The sequence below is a fragment of the Myxine glutinosa genome, chromosome 5 (assembly GCF_964187855.1).
Source record: "Myxine glutinosa chromosome 5, kmMyxGlut1.1, whole genome shotgun sequence".
Taxonomy (NCBI): domain Eukaryota; kingdom Metazoa; phylum Chordata; class Myxini; order Myxiniformes; family Myxinidae; genus Myxine; species Myxine glutinosa.
Window position 1 is genome coordinate 115,055,460 of NC_136265.1, and position 23,559 is coordinate 115,079,018.

General features: G+C 45.4%; 1 protein-coding gene across 20 annotated transcripts in view; it reads left to right on the top strand.

Moving 5' to 3' along the window:
• The window catches only part of AFDN (afadin, adherens junction formation factor), a 101,739-nt gene that overhangs the window by 8,353 nt on the left and 69,827 nt on the right, over positions 1-23,559 (top strand). For all 20 annotated transcript variants that reach the window (XR_013623540.1, XR_010984462.2, XR_013623541.1 and 17 more), the window contains 2 exons: positions 15,620-15,735; positions 22,894-23,060. Coding sequence is in view for 16 of the 20 variants with exons in the window: in XM_068116500.2 (XP_067972601.2) it covers positions 15,620-15,735; positions 22,894-23,060 (283 nt within the window). In the remaining 4 variants the exon portion in view is untranslated. The remainder of the gene's footprint in view (positions 1-15,619; positions 15,736-22,893; positions 23,061-23,559) is intronic.

Below are 23,559 nucleotides of genomic sequence, written 5' to 3' on the forward strand. Positions count from 1 at the left end.
TTGAACTTCGGGCCTGGCCAACCGGGTCAATAAGAACTTGGGCCAACCTTCCCGCAGCAACCACACAACAACGTGGGAATAATTGTGCCCGTTAAAGAATAATAAGATGTGAGGTGCTATGCGGTGCTGATACACGTGATGCCACGAGGTGCTGTCGACACGCGTGATGCCATGCTGTGCTGTCGACACGCGTAATGCCAGGAGATGCTGTCGACACGCGTGATGCCACGAGGTGCTGTTGACACGCGTGATGCCACGAGGTGCCCTCGACACATGTGATACCATGCGGTGCTGACATGCGTGATGCCACGAGGTGCTGTCGACACGCGTGATGCCACGAGGTGCTGTCGACACGCGTGATGCCACGAGGTGCTGTCGACACGTGTGATGCCACGAGGTGCTGTCGACATGCGTGATGCCACGAGGTGCTGTCGACAGGCGTGATGCCACGAGGTGCTGTCGACAGGCGTGATGCCACGATGTGCTGTCGACAGGCGTGATGCCACGAGGTGCTGTCGACAGGCGTGATGCCACGAGGTGCTGTCGACAGGCGTAATGCCACGAGGTGCTGTCGACAGGCGTGATGCCACGAGGTGCTGTCGACACGCATGATGCCACGAGGTGCTGTCGACACGCGTGATGCCACGAGGTGCTGTCGACACGCGTGATGCCACGCGGTGCTGTCGACACGCGTGATGCCACGCGGTGCTGTCGACACGCGTGATGCCACGCGGTGCTGTCGACACGCGTGATGCCACGAGGTGCTGTCGACACGCGTGATGCCACGCGGTGCTGTCGACACGCGTGATGCCACGAGGTGCTGTCGACACGCGTGATGCCACGAGGTGTTGTCGACACGCGTGATGCCACGAGGTGCTGTCGACACGCGTGATGCCACGAGGTGCTGTCGACACGCGTGATGCCACGCGGTGCTGTCGACACGCGTGATGCCACGCAGTGCTGTCGACGCACTTGATGCCACGCGCTTTTATATATACTAGGGCATTGCCCGTACTATATCTATATCTAAAATTATATCCCCCCCCTCTATTTACATGAAATGGTTTGGTCCAAAGCGAACGGCTTGCGAGTACGGTGACAATCCCCCCCCTCTATTTACATGCAATGGTTTGGTCCAAAGCGAACGGCTTCCGGAGTTTGGTAAAGAAATCGCCATCGCGTGCACAAACGCGCAGGAAAGCGAATGAATCGCAAATTCGGTTTTATTAGTTTTAAAACATAGTTTAACGCCAACATAGTTTGCAAACGTGAAATAAATGAATACGCTCTCAAATGTGCCATCCGAGGCAGAGTGTGTCCGCCACGTTCGGCACACGCGATCGTTCGCTGCTCTCTGATTGGTTGAATCGTTTTTTGGACATAGCTCGGTAAGTAATTGTCCGATTAATATGAAACCTTGAAAAGGCACATCCTCGGGTCCCCAGCAATATACCTGGCAAGTTAAAAGTATATCGGACCCGTGGTTGTCGAGAAACAGCGGTCACAGACAAACAGACGTACAGACGTACAGACGTACAAACGTACAAACGTACAGAGATTACTGGAATTATAGATAGATATATATATAAAATATATATATATACTGTATATATATATATATATATAATTATATATATATATACATATATATATATATATATATATATATATATATATATATATATATATATATATATATATATATATATATATATATATATATATATATATATATCTATCTATATATATATATATATATATATATATACAAACAAACAAACATACTTTACTACTTTATATAGATAGATATATTATATATATATATAATATATCTATCTATATAAAGTAGTAAAGTATGTTTGTTTGTTTGTTTGTCCTCTTATAACTCGAACTACTCATCGCAGAGCAAAACCAAAGGAATATTCGGAATCAGTACGTCTCAGAGCAACTACAGCACACCTTAAAATTTAAAAAACGTCGCGTTTTAAAATTATGACGTCATCAGCGTATTTCGGAATGTTAATTTTTCAACTTCATATTCGGAATCAGTACGTCCCAGAGAAACTTCGTAATGTTAATTTTTCAACTTCATCCGATTGACATGGGACCAACGGCATGTGACAGAGAGTGAAACATTTATTTGACGACAATGACTTCCGGGTTCGGAATGCGGAACCAATGCCATTTGACGGAATAAAAAATAAATGCGACATTCAATTGACGACAATGACTTCCGACTTGACTCCTCCCTCCCCCTCCCCCCTCCCCCTCCCCCTCCCCCCTCCCCCTCCCCCTCCCCCCTCTTCCTCCCCCTCCCCTTCCCCCTCCCCATCCCCCTCCACTCCCCCCTCCCCCTCCACTCCCCCTCCCCCTCCCCCTTCACCCTCCCCCTTCCCCCCCTCCCATCCCTCCCCTCCCCCTCCCCATCCCCCCCTCTTCCCCCCTCTTCCCCTCCCCCTCTTCCCCTCCCCCTCCCCCTCCCCCTCCCATCCCTCCCCCTCCCCCTCCCCCTCCCATCCCTCCCCCTCCCCCTCCCCATCCTCCCCTCTTCTCCCCTCTCCTCCTCCCTCTCCCCCTCCCCCCTCCCCCCTCTTCTCCCCCTCGCCCCCTCTTCTCCCCTCCCCCCCTCTTCTCCCCTCCCCCCCTCTTCTCCCCTCCCCACCCTCTCCTCCCCTCCCCCCCCCCCGTTCCCCTCCCCTCCCCTTCCCCCTCCCCTCCCTTCCCCCGCCCGGCAATGCCGGGTACTTCTGCTTGTATATATATATATATAAAAAATGTATATGTTTATATATATATATATATATATATATATTGTTGCGGTTTTAGAGAACCCACACTTGTGTAAATATCCCATCATTAAAAGGTTAACGGTAGCACCCCTAGTTAGTCCACAAGCAACACGTAGGCCACCATAGGACTTCAGTTATTTCATTAGTATGTGTTTTAGATAAGGCCGTGTTTCCAATAGTTGAATCTGCGTTGTCGATCAAATAAGAGTAGGCCCATTCCGTCCATTTTTGCCAACCTCTCCAAGCGACGCCATTACGTGCCTCTGCCAGCAGCATTCGCTGCCTTAGCGTTCGCTCAAGTGCCACCATAAGCCATGCGGTTAGGCCCGAGAAAGGGGGCGGAACGCCGAGAAGAAGGTGTGGCCACGTCATCCAGTCATCAAAGGCGTGGCCGGTAAGCCCTCACCAGCCAACCAGGGCTGAGAACATCGCTGGCAGGCGTGGCAGTTTGGCTCGCGGAGCGTTTCGCTGGTCGCGTGATATAAGCACGAACGCAAAGCCCTTTCAGAGGACTTATTCAGCGGCGCCCATGAGAGAGGACTCTCGCGAAGCACTCGAGTGGAAGGTTGGCGGTAAAAGGACTTATCGGGAGAGCGCACCTACGTGAGACCTCTGAGATATACGGCGCGCTTGATTGGTTGAAAAGGACTGTGCGGAGGACTGAGAAGAAGAAGGGCGCACTTGTTAAGAGGACATTGGGGAGACAGAGGGCGTTTGGCACGAGCGTGCATTTATTACGTACGCCACAGGACACCAGCTTCCCCCCTTACATAACTGTCCGGTCGCGTTCAACCATACGCGTAGCTGCCTGCTGGGTTTCGCCCGCGGGACCGGAGCCTGGACCCCATCGCTGGACCCTCTACCCTTTTTTTGTTTTTGTTTTTTTGTATACTGAATCGAGGCTCGTGAAAGAGCTACCTGTTCTACAATCAAGCTACAATCCCCGTGTGAGTGTGTTTGTTTGTCCTGGTTAATAAAAATAAGACTTTTAAGACTGCCCTGTGTGCTGCTTCTTCCTCTTCCTCTCTTGTACATCCCTTTCGTTTCCTCTTCTTCTTTCTGTATATTTGTTAATAAACCCATCTCTGTTCTTCCTATACTCTGGTGTCCTCCTCATCCAATCGCATCCGTCCTTTCTATCATTGGGTAAACGTGGCACGATTGAAACCGCTCAGAATCGGGTTTAGTCACTTTGTTAACGGCTCGGATCGCGGATTGCTATCCGCTCAGCATATTCCATCGTATCCGTAGTTCGAGCGGGGGTTATCTCCTTGCTTTACGGTCGGTGGTAGTACTTAGGTAATTGGACTAAGACTCGACCAACAACCCTATTTACCACCGACCGGAAGGAACGTTATAACTTCTAAGGACTCTGGTCGGCCAGATAAAAAGACAAGGGGATTAACCCTCCCCCCTTGATAAGGGGAGCACCGACGACCGAGATCCGTAACAATATCTTATATATATATATATATATATATATATATATATATATATATATATATATATATATATATATATATATATTATATATATGAGGGAGAGTGGAGGAGGATACTTTTGCTCGCTTTTCCCATCCCTTGGTACGGGTACTCTTACTAGTTGTGTGTGTGTGTGTGTGTGTGTGTGTGTGTGTGTGTGTGTGTGTGTGTGTGTGTGTGTGTGTGTGTGTGTGTGTGTGTGTGTATATATATATACACACACACACACACACACACACACACACACACTTGTGGGGGATACATTCCTTGAAAATGCTGCAAAAGTTGGAACAGCGAATGTGGGAGCATTGTTTCAATGTAAAAGGGGGGGATAGGTTCCTGGAATTTCAAAAACCGTGAATGTCATGACATTGAGTGGGGAAAAGGTTGATAGCCATTTGCGGTGGAGTGTTTTCATTATGTACAGTAATGGGGGATGACGTTATGCAGCTGGTGTAATATGCCGCGAAGCAATGTTTACAGTGTGAATAGCGGGATATCCCATGAATCGATGTATAACTGTGAATGACTGGGTATCCCGTGAAGCAATGTTTACAGTGTGAATGGCAGGATATCCCGCGAAGCAATGTATAACTGCGTGAATGACGGGATATCCAACGAAGCAATGTATAACTGAATGACGGGATATCCGGCAAAGCAATGTATAACTGTGAATGACGGGATATCCCGCGAAGCAATGTATAACTGTGAATGGCGGGATATTCCGCGAGGCAATGTATAACTGTGTGAATGACGGGATATCCCGTGAAGCAATGTATAACTGCGTGAATGACGGGATATCCAACGAAGCAATGTATAACTGTGAATGACAGGATATCCGGCAAAGCAATGTATAACTGTGAATGACGGGATATCCGGCAAAGCAATGTATAACTGTGAATGGCGGGATATTCCGCGAAGCAATGTATAACTGTGAATGGTGGGATATGCCGCAAGGCAATGTATAACTGTGTGAATGATGGGATATCCCGCGAAGCAATGTTTACAGTTTGAATGGCGGGATATCCTGCGAAGCAATGTTTACAGTTTGAATGGCAGGATATCCTGCGAAGCAATATACAGTCGTGGCCAAAAATATTGGCACCCTTGCACTTTATTCAAATAACTCACAATTTTCTCCAAAAAGAAGTTGAAATTGACAAAAGTATTTGGTCTCCACAATTCTTTATTTCACTGTTAATATTACAGAACCTTTGTTTTTGATTCAGAACTTAATATATCCTTTAAAATCAGAAAATAAAAAGAAATGGCATTGACAAAATTATGGACTCCTTCGACTTAATATTTGTCAGCACAGACTGGACAAAATGACTGCAGTCAAGCACTTTATGAATGAGCTTCCTACACCTCTCTACTGGCAGTTTGGCCCACTCTTCTTGTGCAAACTGCTCCAGTTCTCCCAGATTTGAAGGGTGCCTTCTCCCAACTGCTGTTTTCAGATCTCCCCACAGGTGTTCAATGGGATTTAGATCTGGACTCATTGCTGGCCACCTCAGAACAGTCTAGCATTCTATCTGGAACCATTCCTGGGTGTTTTTTGAAGTGTGTTTGGGGTCATTGTCCAGGTGCAAGACCCATGACCTTCGACGGAGACCCAGCTTTCCAACACTGGGTTGAACATTGCGCTCCAAAATGCCTTGGTAATCTCCTGATTTCATGATGCCATGCGCACATTCAAGACACCCAGTGTCAGAGGCAGCACAGCAACCCCAAAACATCACTGAACCTCCTCCATGTTTGTCGAGAGGGTGTTCTTTTCTTTGAAGGCTTCATTTTGTTTTCTGTAAACATAGAGATAATGTGCTATACAAAAAGCTCTAATTTGGTCTCATCTGTCCACAAGACATTCTCCCAGAAGGATTTTGTCTTGTTCAGGTGTGTTTTGGAAAACTCTAGTCAGGCTTTCTCAGCAGTGGGGTCGTCCTGGGTCTCCTACCATAGAACCCCCTTTCATTGAGTTGGTGACGGATGGTGTGAGTTGAAACTGTTGTATCTTGTGTCTGAAGGTCACCTTGAATCTGTTAGGCAGTTAATTGAGGTGCTTTCTCCACCATTCGAACAATCCTTCACTGCAATCTTCGATCAAGTTTTCTTTTGCGGCCACGTTCAGGGAGGTTGGCTACAGTGCCATGAGCCTTAAACTTTCTGATAACATTGTGTACGGCGGACACAGGAACATCAAGGTCTCTGGATATGGACTTGTAGCCTTGAGATTGGCAATGCTTGGCTACAATATTGTGTCTGACCTCAGACAATTCTCTGGTTTTCTTTCTTTTCTCCATGCTCATTGCGGGACACACAGTGACACAAAACAGCAGAATGACTCCTTTTCACCATTCAAACTGGTTGAGTGATTTTTATATTGCCGGCACCTGCAACTCACCACAGGTGAGTTCAATTCCAAAGTAAAGGAGAATCACCTGCTTGAAATCTAATTATTTCTAACAACTTCTAAAAGGTGCCAATAATATTTTCCGGGCCCTTTTAGGATTTCTGTGTGGAATAAGGTAAGATTTAGTAATTGTTTCAGCTTTTTTTTTTTTTTTTTGTTCCACTGCAAACCAAAGAAATACATTTGTGGATACCAAAAGATTTTTTAATTTGAACAATTTTCTGGAAGAGATGGTGCATTATTTGATGAAAGTGCAAGGGTGCCAATATTTTTGGCCACAACTGTACAACTGTGTGAATCTGGAATTCTGCAGGAGGGATGCGGCACCATTCTTCTACGAGAAAGTCAATAAACTCCGTGTGATGGAGGTGGAAAACGCCGTCTCAAGCGTCATTCCTGAATGTCCCATAAATGTTTGATTGGGTTCAGATCTGGTTCCCGAGAAGGCCATGACATATGGATAACATCAGTTTCATGCTCATCAAACCATCGGGTGACCACACGTGCTCTGTGGATAGGGAATGGGGGGGAGGAGGAGGGGGTAGGGTAGGGAGTCTCCACTTGCAGTCTTGCTAGCCATAATTATAAGCAACCAGGCCTGTGCAGCATTTTTATACGTGACCCTAAGTATGCTAGGATGTTATTTTATTAATTAACACACAGGCCACACCTGTGTGGAAGCTATTGCTTGGTGTCCCTCATTTACCCAGGTGTTTCCTTCTTTTTTTTTTATTACTACCTGTATATTTTAAGGTTGAAAGCTTGAGAGGAAGTCACTGGAGACGGACAACTTTAGTCATTTGGAAGTTTTGTACCTGCTAGTTTTGAGTTATATTTTCCTCCACCATCTGTGATGGACGGAGGTTATGTTTTCACCCCTGTCTGTTTGTTTGTCTGTGTGCCAGATATCTCAAAAGGTTGTGGATGGATTTAGATGAAATTTGGTGGGCAGGTTGGGTATGGGACAAGGAAGAATTGATTTGATTTTGGTGAAGATCCCTTTACGGATATGAGAATTTTTTTTAATTTGCAAAGTGATTCTTCACCATTGAGAGATGGGGCCCAAAACGATATATAGCGTGATGTTTCTAAAAGTTGTGGACGAGTGATGAGAATGCTTGGTGGATGCGTTCGTTAGGTTACAAGAACAAGCGTATTCTATTTTGGTTCAGGTCCGAATCCAGATCCAGCCTCCAGGTGGGATACAAAACGTAAACTGTTCAGCCTGGCAGAGGTACGCTCTCTGCAGAGTGCCCTTCTAGTTGGTTCTGTGTTGGTTGTATTATCATATTATATAATTATTATATAATAATCAGATGGTACTAGCTCTGTCATGCGGGCAGCAGATCGGAAGCGAGTTTCGGCTGGGTTGTTTGAATGTGGGATCGATTTGGGTTGGAGGGGGGGGGGGGATGCTGTGCATTTGTGGGGGACTTTAACACGCATGTCGGAGTAGCGGAGCTGGGTGAAGAGTAATGTGTTGGTAAATTTTGTTGGGAAACAAGGAATAGAGAGGGTCGAGACCTGGTGGAGTTGGTGTCAAGGAATGGGACGGCCAAAGCTGGTTCATTCTTTCAAAAGATTACCAATAGGAGTGAACAGCATCGGACAGAATTGGATTTGGTGGTAAGGAATCTACAGTTGTGGACGATTAAGGATTGCAAGGCAGTGGTGGGAGAGCATGTTACTTCCCAGCACAAGCCTGTGGCATTTGTGGTACAGATGAAGAATAGGAAGGAGGGAGGTTAAGAGCAGAGATTGGAAGATTATTAGCTAGGGGAGTGAAGGGGAACATTGTCGTAGAGTAAAAGGAGGGGATGGAGGCCATGTATGAGCAACTTGGCGAAGAAGCAGAAGGTTTGAAGAAAGAATGGAAGAAATATGGAGAGGTGTTCATGGGAATGGCAGAAGTCTTGTGTCGAAGGACATCAGGAAAGGGTGCATCATCGAGGGGTAGAACCCATGTATGGTGGATGGAAGAAGTAGCAAAGGCAGTTGGTGAAAAGGAAGTTTGGAATGGGATAGAGAAGATCAAGGATAGAGGGAGGCAGCCGGATGCCGGATTTCTGCACCTGTATGGGCAGAAGTAGAAGGCAGCAAGGAGAGATGTGGATGAAGCGAGAGATGATATGGTAGAGGTGTACAACAAGTTGGAAGAGGATGGTCGGAGGAAGATGATCTATAAATTGGCTTGTGACAGGGGTGGGGATAGCAAGGCCATGAAGGGGAGCGGAGGAAGAGGGGGAGGGATGGGAGAGGAATGCATTGATTCAGAATGATGGTGGGAGATAAGTGACAGAGGGGGGGGGGGGGGGATATTGTAGGTGTGGAAAGGATATTTCAAAGACGTGTTGTACCGGGAAGGAAGCAACGGCGAGCTGAAGCTACCCAGTTAAGTGGAGATGGAGGAGATCACGGATGAGGAAGTGCGGACGGCATTAAAGAGGATGAAGAAGGGAAGAGTGCCAGGCATTGATGAGGTATGTACAGAGATGATAATTGTAGCCGGTGAAGTAGGAATCAATTGGCCAAATAGGCTGTTGAATGTATGTGTGAAAGGATTCAATTCCGGAGGATTGGAGGACAGGGTTAATTGTGACGATTATGGAAGGGGAAGGGCGATGTTCAAGATCTGGGGAGGTACAGGGGTATTGCGCTCCTAAGTCATGTCATGTCATGAAGGTGCTGGAGAGAATTCTGTTTGGGAGGGTAAGGAAAAGTGTGGAGGTGGAAATCGTAGAAGAGCAACAGGGGATTAGAAAGGGTAGGGGGGTGACGGATGGGATGTTCACGCTGAGACAGATGGTCTCCATGTGGTTCTGCAGTGACCGACCCTCTGATGGTCTCGGTGCCGGTGAGGTGCGCCCTCACTCCCATGCCTGCATGGACTGCGTGCCCCTGTTCGTGGATGTTGCGGTTTTTGTGATGTTCGGGTTCATGACTTTTTGGGTCGCTCTTACAGTGGCCGTGAGGTTTCTGGCGGTGGGTTTCATCAGCGGGGTTTTGAGCAGGGATTATGATTGAGGAATGCCTGAAAACCTGGGAGTGGTGAGTGGTGCCATATTCCTGGCTCTGCATTTTGTCCTCGTGCCCGTTCGTGCCCTCCTTGGGCTGCTGACTAGATGGGAACTGTCCTGGATTTCAACGGATTCGGCTCCTAGCTGCACACCCAGCTGTTGCACATCTGGCTCTCTATTGCACACCTAGCTCTCTGTTGCACACCTGGCTCTGCATTTCACACCTGGCTCTGCATTTCACACCTGGCTCTGCGTTTCACACCTGGCTCTGCGTTTCACACCTGGCTCTGTGTTTCACACCTGGCTCTGTGTTTCACACCTGGCTCTGCGTTTCACACCTGGCTCTGCGTTTCACACCTGGCTCTGCGTTGCACACCTGGCTCAGTGTTGCACACCTGGCTCTGCTTTGCATGTGTCTCCTTGGTTTTGTCGCCAACGTTTTTGGCCTGCCATGGCATCACAGATTGGCACTCCCTTCCTGCCATGGCTGCCCTTCCTGCCATGGCTGCCCTTCCTTTGCTCATGAGCTGTCTGCTTGCCGTCGGGCCCACCACCGTGCACGTTCCTGTGCCCCATGCCCGCTGATTGGTCTGTATGTAGACCTTGGTGTTCTCCGCTGCGTGTGCATGCGACTTCCCCGTGTTTTTCTGCACAAATGCCATGGATATCGCTGGAGTTGTGGGATGGAGATTGGGGAGACAGTCATTGTTGCAGCTTCCATGGCTTCTTCGGTTTGGTTGAACCTCATGGAGAGGCCTGGTACAGCTTTATTTATTTATTTTTTCTCACGACACTTCATGGTGTCTTTGCTGTGCACCACTCTGGGTCTACTCTACAACAATTGATTGTTTTGTTGTAATTACTATGATCTTTTCATTATCTTGATATTTTAAATTGTAATACTTTATATTGCCTTTCCCATTTTTCTTTAGGCTTTTTTGTGTTGGCATAACTTTATATTGGTTTATGCATTTTATAACATACTAGCAGAAGTACCCGGCATTGCCGGGCGGGGGAGGGGAGGGGAACGGGGGGGGGGGGGGGGGGAGCGAGCCCCTTGGAAAAGCGAGCGATTTTTTTTTTCATAGCGTTTCATAGCGTCATAGCGATTTTTTTTTTTCATAGCGTCATAGCGTCATAGCGATTTTTTTTTTCATAGCGTCATAGCGTTCATAGCATTTCATAGCGTCATAGCGATTTTTTTTTTATAGCGTCATAGCGATTTTTTTTTTCATAGCGTCATAGCGTCATAGCGTTCATAGCGTCATAGCGTTTATAGCGTCATAGCGTCATCACGTGATTGCTCTGAGCGAATCAGTGCCCACCTGTTCTGATTCCGTTGATTCCGTGCGCTGAAATGCGCTGAGGTAAATATGAATAAAAAATATGAATCGTCAAATATTTTGAGTTCGACCATGTTCGTCCCAGGCTCAATGGCCATGTCTATGTCAAATATCAAGCACGTAAGCCTCTCCGTTTAGGAGTCTATCGGTAACATTACACACACACACACACACACACACACACACACACACACACACACACACACACTCACACTCACACTCACACACTCACACTCACACTCACACACACACTCACACTCACACTCACACACACACACACTGTGTTTTATATATATAGATGCAGCATCTTGCTGCATCTTATCTATCTATAATTCCAGTAATCTCTGTGTGTCTGTGTGTCTGTGACCGCTGTTTCTCGACAACCACGGGTCCGATATACTTTAAACTTGCCAGGTATATTGCTGGGGACCCGAGGATGTGCCTTTTCAAGGTTTGTAATTAATCGGACAAGTACTTACCGAGCTATGTCCAAAAAACGCTTCAACCAATCAGAGAGCAGCGAGCTATCACGTGTGCCGAACGTGGCGATCAGACTCTGCCTCGGACGGCACATTTGACAGCGTATTCATTTATTTCACGTTGGAAAACTATGTTGCCGTTAAACTATGTTTTAAAACGAATTCAAACTGCGATTAAATTAAAACGATTCATCGTAACTGCGATTTGCGAACTTCCGGACATTGACGACTTCACTTCCGGCAGCCAATCACAGAACGCTTTGTTGCGTAGGCGTGGCCGATGTGAGACGAGCGGAGCTGAGCGCGTTACGAGCTGACCGCCATTACGGTACGTAATTCGATTTCTTATGCGCATTATTTCTCCCAATTCAGTCAGAGCGAAGGGCGGAAGCGAAGAGCGTTGTTTTTTTTGTTTACGGGCGTACGGGCGGGGTAGAGCGTACGGGTAGCGTTTTTTTTTTTTTTTGGCAAGGAACGGGCACCCACGTACGGGCAATGCCCTAGTATTATTAATGTAACTTATTATTGTGGTCATTGTAACCTCATATTATTGAATTGTGCCTTATTAGCTCACCTGGAACGAAGTTCAAGAGAGCTTATGCGATGGTGCGTCGTCAGTCAGTGCGTCAGTCTGTCTGTCAGTCTGTCTGTCTGTCTGTCTGTCTGTCTGTCAGTCAGTCCGTCCTTAAAGACTTGAGACTTCTTCTCCGAAACTGCTGTTGGTATTGCGAACAAACTTGGCACAAATTATATTTGTTGAGTTGTGACTAAGGTTTGTTCAAGGCATTTAAAAAATCTGGATCTAAGAGGGTCTACTGGGGTCAAAGTGCATCCAGGTTTGACCCCACCAAAATAGATATTTGCTTTCTTCTCTGAAACTACACACACTATATCAATGAAACTTGACCACAACCCTCATCACCCATGATGTACCAAAGTGTGTTCACGGCATTGAAAAAAATCGGGCCCTGAGGGAGTGTTTGGGGGGGGGGGGTTGTCCCCCCCAAATAGTTATTTGCTTTTTTCACAGAATATACACATGCAATTCTGATGCAACTTAACCACAACCTTGATCACCTGTGTTGTACCAACGTTTGTTCACAGCATTAAAAAAAATCGGGCCATGAGGGTTCAACTAGGGGGTTGTCCCCCAAAATAGGTATTTGCCCTTTTCTCTGAAACTACATACACAATTTCAATGAAACTTCACCACAACCATCACCTGTGATGCACCAATGTTTGTTCAAGGCATTGGAAAAATTGGAGTCTGATGAGGTATACAGGATGGGAGGGGTGGGTGGGGGGGGGGGGGGGGAGGGATGGTAGGGGTTGCCCCCAAAAATGGGTATTTTTTTTGTTTGTTCAAAGTCTTATGAAATGTTAGTATGATTGTACATGCTGCTCTGTCTTCTATAAACCATTCAAATTGGTTTAAAATACTATCATGTTCCCCGAGGATTAAGATCCCCAAGGTGACGAATGGCAGATCGAGCTTTACACTCCGAGGCATTCAGTCCAACTATGGCGGTGTTATTTATACGCGCAAGGGTGTAGTGGAGGGCAGTGAGCGCTTACCTGGATGGGTTTCACTTGGTGTCCTCGAACCACGATAATCAAACCAGACCGACATGGAATTAAAATGCAACAAATTAACAGGTTTAATGAAAATAATGGCAGGGACAGGAAATGCATGGTAAAACTAATTCCTAAATTGGGGCGCCCCCACATGGACTCATGAAATGGACACAGGGAGAGGTCAATGAAAATAAAGGCGTAGTGTTTGTGTGTACTCAGCTTTGAGCGGCCCTCAAACTCCGTCGGCCCTCAAACGGGTCCCCGAGTCTGTGCGCGGGAAAGCATGCCTTGGCGCGCAGCTGCGTTAACCCCAGCCGCCGAATGCGAAGCGAGCAGGCCTTCATTCTTTCCTCGTCGTCCGCTCCACAAAGCACCGAGGCGAGACAAGAAAAGGATGCGTCCGCCCAGAGCGTGCCAGCCATGAACCAAGAGCGTCAGAGTGCACGAGCTGTGACTGCCTGACACGAACGTTGAAACCAAGAGAGGAATAATAAAATGTGACTGTTCGTACTGTATGTCGGCCAATAGAGAGAAAGGTGCGACTGCACGCTATGAAGGCCAGCCCGGAGACAGAAAACTGTGACTGCTCACTATCAACTCAGAACACAAAGAGACAGAGAATTGTGATGCTCTGCCTTTTCGTTCCTGGTCCTGGAACCTTCCATCTGACGTCACCCGCGCACTCCAATCAGCGAGTACCATTGCAGCAGTCCATCACCCCGACCAATCATCACCCCCGACCCCACGGCCCTGTCTGCTTGGTGTTGCGATGATTCGGCTGGCGGCACTAGCGGCAGCGTTCAAATGTCTGAATTTGGTCGCTTGTTATGGGGTTTATTTTAGGTGTTGAGTGCATGGCTGGTGTGGTGTGTGTCATAAGGAAAAAGGGGAAAACCACAGAGGCAACTATACACAGGGAATTACCCTTATACCCTACCTAATTAACATAGCTCCACCCCTCACCATGTAGACAAATATATGACCTTACGCGACATCCGGCCGAACAGATTCCCTACTTGGTTACATGGAGGTTCTTCTTCCTCGTCGCGACATTCGGGGCACACTACACTATACAATCCTAAGGTATTTCATTGGCTACCCCCCATAAACGTAACAATACCTTTAGTCGGTGTAGTCTCGACTGTTTATTTTACCAGGTGAATGCCAGGGGTATTGCCCCTATGTTTTTTCATGTTATGCATGTCTGTATGTGAGCTTGTAAAAAAAATTTTTTTCAATAAGCAGTACTTTTTAATGATTAAAATTTTAGTTATTTGTAGATGTTATTACAATCATTGCAGTTTTTTAAATTTATTTTAATTCTATATTGTAAATATATATTGTAAATTATTACAATATATTGTAAATATATATTGTAAATAGCCTGGTGTTGCGCTAGCGGCTAGGGTGCCAGCTTAGGATCCTAGGATCCTGGGTTTGAATCCCGGTCGATCGCTGAATTAACGCCAGGGGGGTTGACTCAGCCTGTCATCCTTCCGAGGTCGGCAAATTGAGTACCAGTTCACTGGTAATTCCCTGTTTGTCGTAAAAAGGTGACAAAAAGGTTGGCGGCAGGAAGGGCATCCGGCCGTAAAACATTGCTTCAAAAAGGGGACCAAAAAACAACAACAACCACGGTCCCCAAAAAAGGCCAACCCCCGCTTGCGGGGAAAAATGGCCTCTAAAGGTGGTTTTATTTTATTTTATTGTAAATCATTTACAATTCAGCTTTTGGCTGCGATAAATTGATTTGATAATAAACCGTTATTGAGTAAGGTGGGGGTGGTTAGAGAGTGGAGCGAGGTGGTTGAGGGCACGGGGGAGTGGAGGAGTGTTGTGTTCAAGGCAGGGCAGATGCTTGGTGTCATTGGACCTCACCCCTTATAATAAGGGGAAGAGGAGGAGGAGAAGATAAATAACTAGCAAAGGTGGCTTCACCAGGTACCTCCTCCCACCTTCCTCCTACCCTCCCTCTCCCTCATTCCACCCCTGCCCCCGCCTCCTCCCACACTCCTCTCACTTTCCTCCTCCCCCCTCCCTCATTCCACCCCTGCCCCCGCCTCCTCACACACTCCTCTCACTTTCCTCCTGCCCCCCTCCCTCATTCCACCCCTGCCCCCGCCTCCTCACACACTCCTCTCACTTTCCCCCTACACCCTCCCTCATTCCACCTCTGCCCCCACCTACTCCCAAACCATCTCCCCTCCTTCCCTCCACCCTTTCCTTCTCTCAGGTGCTGGCTCGTGTGTTTATAAGTTATGAATTGTGAGAAAATGACTGTTTAAATCCATGGCAAGGTATATCATGGTAAAAAATTGTGATCCTATAAAGTTTTGTTGTGATTAACCTTGGGAGCTCAGAAGAGTAGGGTCACAAACAAACAAGCAACGTCTCATTTGCTTTTATATAGGAGATGGAGATTTAGTGTGTGTTGATGAAATGCCGTTTTGGTGAGCATTCTTGGAATTTATCTCCTCAATTGAAATGAACAGAAGAATGTGCATGTGTGCGGTTTGCCACAGAGGAACGGCGACTCGACCTTAACGAGAAACCTCTGATCGTGCAGCTGAATTGGACGAAGGATGATCGAGAGGGACGGTTTGTGCTCAAGAACGAGAACGATGTTGCTCCTATGAAGGTACTGTAGTCATATTGTCATAACAGGAAATTAGAGAAGCTTTTACGTAGTTGTGAAGAGTGACTCAACGGTGTAACGTGTGTGCGTGTGTGCGTGCCAGGGTGGCCTGAAAGTCTGTTTACTCTTCTTGTATTAAACATCCGTTCTTAAACTATTTTAATACTAGTGGGCTCGTTGGTCCATTGGTGCAAATTTTCATTGCTCTTCACGGTCTTGTAGCATACCTGCCTGCTGTAGTGCGTGTGTATGAGCTTACCTTTCACCAGTCCTAGATGTGCTTGGGCCAGGGTGGGGAGAGGTGGAAGGGGAAGGGGATTAAATGTTTGTTATTATCATTGCCAAACTATATTACTATTATTATTGTTGTTAATATTGTTACGTTTGTGGGTGGAGGGTGGGGGGGGTGCGGGGGTAGTTAGAGATTTGTATAGAGTAGTATGGTCTTTGTGCAAGTACAGACTTGGCATTTAATATGGAATCTTTTTTTTGTGGGGGTGAACTTACTTTTCAAAATGTCTTAGAACCAAAAGTTCATTGGAATTATGTTGAAATTATTCTAGATTTTGTTAATGTGACCTTTAAAAGAAACAAAAACCACATTTGACATTTCGAAACAAATAAATTGATCCTTGAAAGTGATGGAAACTGATATCGAACTCAATTCATGGACAGTAATGTGTTAAATTTCTGTACGTTTTCCAGAAGTATCTCTTTATTTTGCACATTAGCCAAATTTTTTTTTAACAAAAACAAAAGTGAAATTACGACTGGGATTACGGACAGTAAAATTACAGTTCAGTACTTCGTGTAACCCCCATGAGCAATTCAGGAGAGCATGTACACGTTGAGGCATGCTGTTCACGAGATTTGCCAAGGTTTGGACAGGAATCGCTTGCCATGCAGTGACAATAGCCTGCTGCAATTCACGCACAGAGGTCGGCTGCTGGTCCAAGTGGTCGATTTGACACGTTAATTCTGCCCACAAGTTCTCTATCGGATTCATATCCGGGGACATGGCAGGCCACTCCATATGCTCTACACCACGGTCAGCAAGAAAGTGTTGGATCATGCGAGCACGATGAGGCCGTGCATTGTCATCTTGGAAGACAAAGTTTCCTCGAAAGGCTGCACGAGCAAATGGAAGCAATGTTTCTTCCAGAATGGCCCTGTACTTGAACTGGTTCAGGTTTCCATTCAGAACAACCAGGTCAGTTTTGCCCCCTGCATGAAAAGCAGCCCAAACGGTCACCCCACCACCTCCAGCTTGGACTCTTGGCACTATACAATCTTTGTTGTAGGCTTCATGCACTTGTCTGCGCACTCGGACGCGGCCATCTTGACGATAGACCAGAAATCTAGACTCGTCACTGAAGATCACGTGATTCCAGTGTCCTGGCTGCCATTGACGGTGCTCTCTGGCCCACTGCAATCAGCACTGGCAGTGTTGTCTGGTCAGGCGTGGCTTTCTCAGGGGACGCCTGGCACGATAGCCTGCTTGAACCAGTCGTTGGTTGACTAGCCTTCTGGATACAGGCACATTTGTCAGTTGCTGCCACTCAGCCTGAAGCCGATTAGCTGACTTGGTACGGCCATTGCGGACTAACCGGTGCAGCTGGTGATCATCCCTCCTTGTGGTTCTGCGGGGACGTCCTCGCCTCGGTATTGGAGTAGGGACACCCCTCTGAGCATTTCGTTTCAGGATCTTTGACACCTGACCTTGAGTGATGCCATACTGCCGAGCAATAGCACGCTCTTTTCATGCCGTAATTTTGTTAAGCCACCACTCCATGACAAACAGCATTGTCGAGTTGACGGACCATCTCCAGAGGAAGTGGCAATAACTTTTGGAGACGTGCAGCAGTTGTTTTCCACGAATACATAACGCAACAACCCTTGTATACCCGACTGTGAAGTCAATCGTCAAATGCACCTGTCCATACATTTTGCCACGCCACCTGTGATATAATCCTGTTGTTGACTTCTTGCTGCGACAGACAATCAGTGACATGGTTCTTTTAACAAATAAATCACCAAAGTGTAAAAGAAACTCACCAGATTGATATACTGAGTTAAGAAAGTAAACCCAAGTCAAGAAAAAAAATAATTCCATATTAAATGCCAAGTCTGTAGTTAGCCAATCTTGATGTAATATGCAGGGACATGTAGCTTAAGGATTGTCTTGTTTGAATGTATACCATATGTTGCATTGTAATAAATAGCGATGGATTGCAGTTGGTCAAATGTGTGGGAAACCTCCTGTGGCCATCTACTAGGGGTACTGGGAGATATTGGGAGAGAGAGGGGCGGAGCTATGAACACTACCAAGGAGCGGAGCATTGCCAAGGAGTTGAGGGACGAGGGTGGACAGGGACCATGGGTGGTCTGAGGAGTCAATAGAGATTTGAGGAGATTGGAGCGTGTGCAGGGAGTGTTCGAGAAGAGGATTAGAGTTTGAGAGGATCTGGCGAAAGCCAGAGAGGGTTTTTGGAGTGTCTTTGAGGAGAGCTTATAAGCTAGTCTTCCTGTCTCCCTGTTGTGGCCCTGTGCCATTTTCGTTTACTGCTGCCTGTTCGTCTTCTTGCCCGTCTCCTCATCCCGTCTCATTGCCTGCTCGGGGCTGCTCTGTGCCCATCCTCCTCCCGCTACCACCAGAGCTAAGTTCCCGGTTTTGTCCCTTTCCCTATCTGTGATTCAGTCTGGAGTGAGAGATGCCTTAGATTTCTTTAGATTTATATTATCTCATTATCAATAGTTATTTATTGAATTTCAACCTTCATTTGTTATTTATTATGGGAATAAACCTGTTGTTTTCACCAGAGCTAAGGTGCTCGTTTTTCTTCTCAACCGCACCCGCGTAAAATCCTCCATAATTGAATGCAGTCTGAAGGAGATAAAGCAAGTTCGGTCCGTCTGTCCAGTGTAGGTTCTAATCGCTCTGGACACGACAATATTATTGTTTTAAATTAATATATGCATTGTTATAATGTTATCATTGTTTTTGTAATTATAATGCCATGCCATGGAAGGACCTATTAAACTGCTCTATACACCTTAACATGGCACATGTTCAGATATATGGGAATTATTCCGGATTCTTTGTAGGCAATTAGCCTAATCAACTCAGGAGATCAGAGCTCCAGTTGAACTCCGCAAAAAACAACGCATACACACACACAAGCACACATACAAACACACACAATGTACAAAAACCAGTGCATCCCGAGAATGTACCTGCCAAGGAAAGGAGGAGGGAGCGGCCTGATGGAACTCAACCAGGTGCACAGAGTGATGAGTGTAAGACCGAGTATGTGAAATGCTCAACAGACTATTGGATGCAATTTTTTAACAAACATGAACACAATAAATCTGAAAAGGTATCCCTGACTCACCTTGCAAATAATTTCCAAAAAACAGGTGTGAATAGAGGATGCTGCACAGGAAAATGAAATGGCAACAAATACAGGCCCAATAATTGCAAAAAGGACAAAAGCACAATATAAGATGAAATACAAGCATATATATATATATATATATATATATATATATATATATATATATATATATATATATATATATATATATATATATATATATATATACATATATATATATATATACACATATATATACATATATATATATATATATATATATATATATATATATATATATATATGTCAATTGTAAGAAAGACAAAAGAGCAGGATAATTACAAAAAATAATAAATAATTGGACAGAGTGCGGATAGACAAAGAAGGCTCATTGGAATGGTTAAGAAGAGGTCAGCCGAACTGCGACGGAGAACGAATCATAATAAATGCCAAAGATCAAGGACACCACACCAATGGATTTTAAAAAGATGGCAGGACTGAGCCAGATGAACAAGTGTAGATTCTGCAAGACAGAAACAGAAAGTAGGAGTCACCTGATCTCGGGATGCAAAAAACTATTATCAGAACAACTTTACACACAACAGCATAACAAAGTATGCAAAGTGATTCATTGTCAAATCTGCAAAAATGTAAACATCCCACAACCAGAAAACTCATGGAAACATGAACCAAGGGCAATCATTGAAAATGAGGACGTCATGCTCTCGTACGACCTGATTATTCCATCGAGTGTAAACATAGAAAACAAAGCATTGCGTCCGGACATTGTACTCAAGAACAAAAAGAAAAGGACAACATTGATGATTGAGATATCAGTACCCGGCGATTTTTGCCTAAACACAGAAATCAAGAAAATGAGAATTCCTGGACCTCAAAAATGAAGTTAAGAAATCTTGGAAGCTGAAGAGCATTGGCATTGTTCCAGTGATAAATTGGAGCAACAGGAATGATGAAGAAGAGCCTCACTACGATTTTTTAAAACCATCGTCGGTAATATTACCATAAATGAACTACAACTGGAGGCAATCTGGGGTTCGGTGACAATCCTGAAAAAGAGCCCTTAGAACAAAACTCTGGAAAAGTTGAACAGTTTGGTCGATGAACCGTGATCCCTTACCGAAGATGAGGTGGATACTTTGGGTCCTGAGAGGACTCCGTTCTACCTCCCGGAACCCGCAAATGGTGATAACAACCAGACACACACACACACACACACACACACACACACACACACACACACACACACACACACACACACACACACACCTTAGCCATTTATCGTAGATATACAGGTTTTATCTGCAGTACTTGGTATAATTAATTGGTGAGTTAGTGTTGCCACATACCACGGAGGGGGAGAAGGACCGAGGTATGGGCATTTTCGCTGGGGTAAAGGGGCTTTCAGGCCACCCTGTACATTGTACATTGTACATCATAATTTTTACTTGAAATGGAGATGAAGCAAATTAACCAGATGGCTGTGTTTGAAAGCGTCATGACAATTTTTTCGTTGAGGTTAGTAGCTTGGTTATGGTCCTTTTTCAATAGGGATTTGGGTGGGGTGAGAGGGCAATTGCAACAGGGGAAGATTAGAGACGAGTTTTGTTTTATTTTTAAATAAAATTAAAATATAAATTGGTTAATTTTTAGCTCACCTGGAACGAAGTTCCGGGGAGCTTATGAGATGGCGCGTCGTCCGTCCGTCCGTCCGTAAACACTTGCAACTTCTTCTCTGAAACAGCTAATGGGATTGCGACCAAACTTGGCACAAATTATATTTGTTGTGTTGTGAGTAAAGTTTGTTCACGGCATTTAAAAAATTTCGGTCTAAGGTGGTTTTATTGGGGGTCAAAGTGGATCCAGGTTTGACCCCCCCCCCCCCCCCCCCAAATATAAATTTGCTATTTCCTCTGAAACCAAACACACTATTTCGATAAAAATTGACCACAACCACCATCATCCGTGATGTACAAACGTTTGTCCCCGCCATTTAAAAAATTGGGGTTTAAGGCGGTTATGGAGGTTGGGGTTGTCCCCCTAAAATAGGTATTTGCCATTTTGTCCCCCGTCGCACAGCGTAGCGAAAGGGGGACTATGGCTTTCCCCTCCGTCGGTGCGTGCGTGTTTGCGTGCGGGTGTGCGTGCGTAAGCGAAGGACCGCATTCGAATTTGGTGTGTGGGTGCAACCCACGTCAAAATCCAAGATGGCCGCCGCCATGTATGTCTGATGCCATGTATGTCTGAACCTTGTGAGATTAATATCTTGAAAAATAAGCGAAGTAACACCTTCTAATCTGGTGTGTGGGTGTATCTAGGCATAAGGAAGAACGCTATTGAAAATTGGGTCGCCACGTCAAAATCCAAGATGGCCGCCGCCATGTATGTCTGAACCTTGTGAGATGAATATCTTGAAAAATAAGCGAAGTACCAACTTCTAATTTGGTGTGTGGGTGTATCTCGCCATAAGGAAGAACGCTATTGAACATTGGGTTGCCACGTCAAAATCCAAGATGGCCGCCACCATATATATGTCTGAAACTTGTGAGCGAAATATCTCGAAAAAGAAGCGAAGTACCAACTTCTAATCTGGTGTGTGGGTGTATCTCGGCATAAGGAAGAACGCTGTTTAAAATTGGGTCCCTACATCAACATCCAAGATGGCCGCCGCCATGTATGTCTGAACCTTGTGAGATGAATATCTTGGAAAATAAGTGAAGTACCAACTTCTAATTTGGTGTGTGGGTGTATCTCGGCATAAGGAAGAAAGCTATTGAAAATTGGGGCGCCACGTCAAAATCCAAGATGGCCGCCACCATATATATGTCTGAACCTTGTGAGCGAAATATCTTGAAAAATAAGCGAAGTACCAACTTCTAATCTGGTGTGTGGGTGTATCTAGGCACAAGCAAGAACGCTGTTTGAAATTGGGTCGCTACGTCAAAATCCAAGATGGCCGCCGCCATGTATGTCTGAACCTTGAGTGGAATATCTTGAAAAATAAGCGAAGTACCAACTTCTAATCTGGTGTGTGGGTGTATCTAGGCATAAGGAAAAACGCTATTGAACATTGGGTCGCCACGTCAAAATCCAAGATGGCCGCCTCCATGTATGTCTGAACCTTGTGAGCGAAATATCATATCATAGCATGTTTTCTGCGTCTTCCACTTTGTCAACTCACATCACTTCCCTGACAGGGGACCTAGGCGTAACGCTTGTTTTCAGAAACTACACCTACAATTTGGATGAAACTTGACCACAACCTTCAACAACCATGATGTACCAAAGTTTGTTCACGGCATTAAAAAAAAAATCGGGCCCTGAGGGAGTGTATGGGGGGTGGAGGTGGGGGTTCCCTAAAATAGGTATTTTTTTGTTTGTTTGTTTAAAGTCTTGTGATTACTGTTAGTATGATTCTACATCCTGCCCTGTCTTCCAGCAACCATTGAAATTGGTTTAAAATACCGTGATACTGATTAAAATACATTTAGGCGGTGAGGTATACTGCTTTAATCTACCAGGTGAGCTCCCAGGGGTATTGCCCCTATTTATTTATTTTTAAGCCAATCTGTAAATCCACCAATTTTTAGGAGGGTATGTTCTTAGTCTGCATTCTTGGGATGCAGAATTGAAGAACATGGTTATTGATTGTATCCAGGTTCATATTTTGTTTTGTTTTTTTGGAGATAAAAATACATCCACCGTTTTAAATTCAAAACTGCCGTTTAAGTGCCAAAGTTGTAATTCATCACTGTCCTTGCCGATCCAGAAACCAGCAAGCAACGGTGCAAGTCGACCGGAGAAGGAAGGCGTGATTCACAATTTCCGGAGATCTCTCTCAAAGAAGGACAGAGACAAGGAGAAGAAGCGTCGAGAAAGGGAGGCGTCACTTCACGAGGAAGATGTGGAAAGCATTTCGGATAGCATGCTAGAAGGGTATGCTGATGTTTCTTTTATTAGTCCCCTACCGGTGTACACCGGAGGGGACTATAGGTTTGCACGCCGTCCCTCCGTCTGTCAGTCCGTCAGTCTGTCAGTCTGTCAGTCCGTCAGTCCGTCACGCAAAGAACAGTTTTCCGGACTTTTTTTTCTAAACTCTTAATGCTAATGATTTCAAACTTGGCACATGGTTTCCTCATGATAAGTTACAGATCAAGTTCGAACTTCATGACGTTTCGATCATTTTTGACAAAGTTATGGCACTTTGAACTTTGGGAATTCTGATAATTCTGATGATCCTTAACTCGGTGTCATTTTAAGTTTTAATTTCCTTTAAAAAAGATTTTCTCTGCAATAATAGGACCGATTGAGATCAAATTTTCTTGGCACATGGTTTCCTCATAAGTTACAGATCAAGTTCGAACTTCATGACGTTTCGATCATTTTTGACAAAGTTATGGCACTTTGAACTTTGGGAATTCTGATAATTCTGATG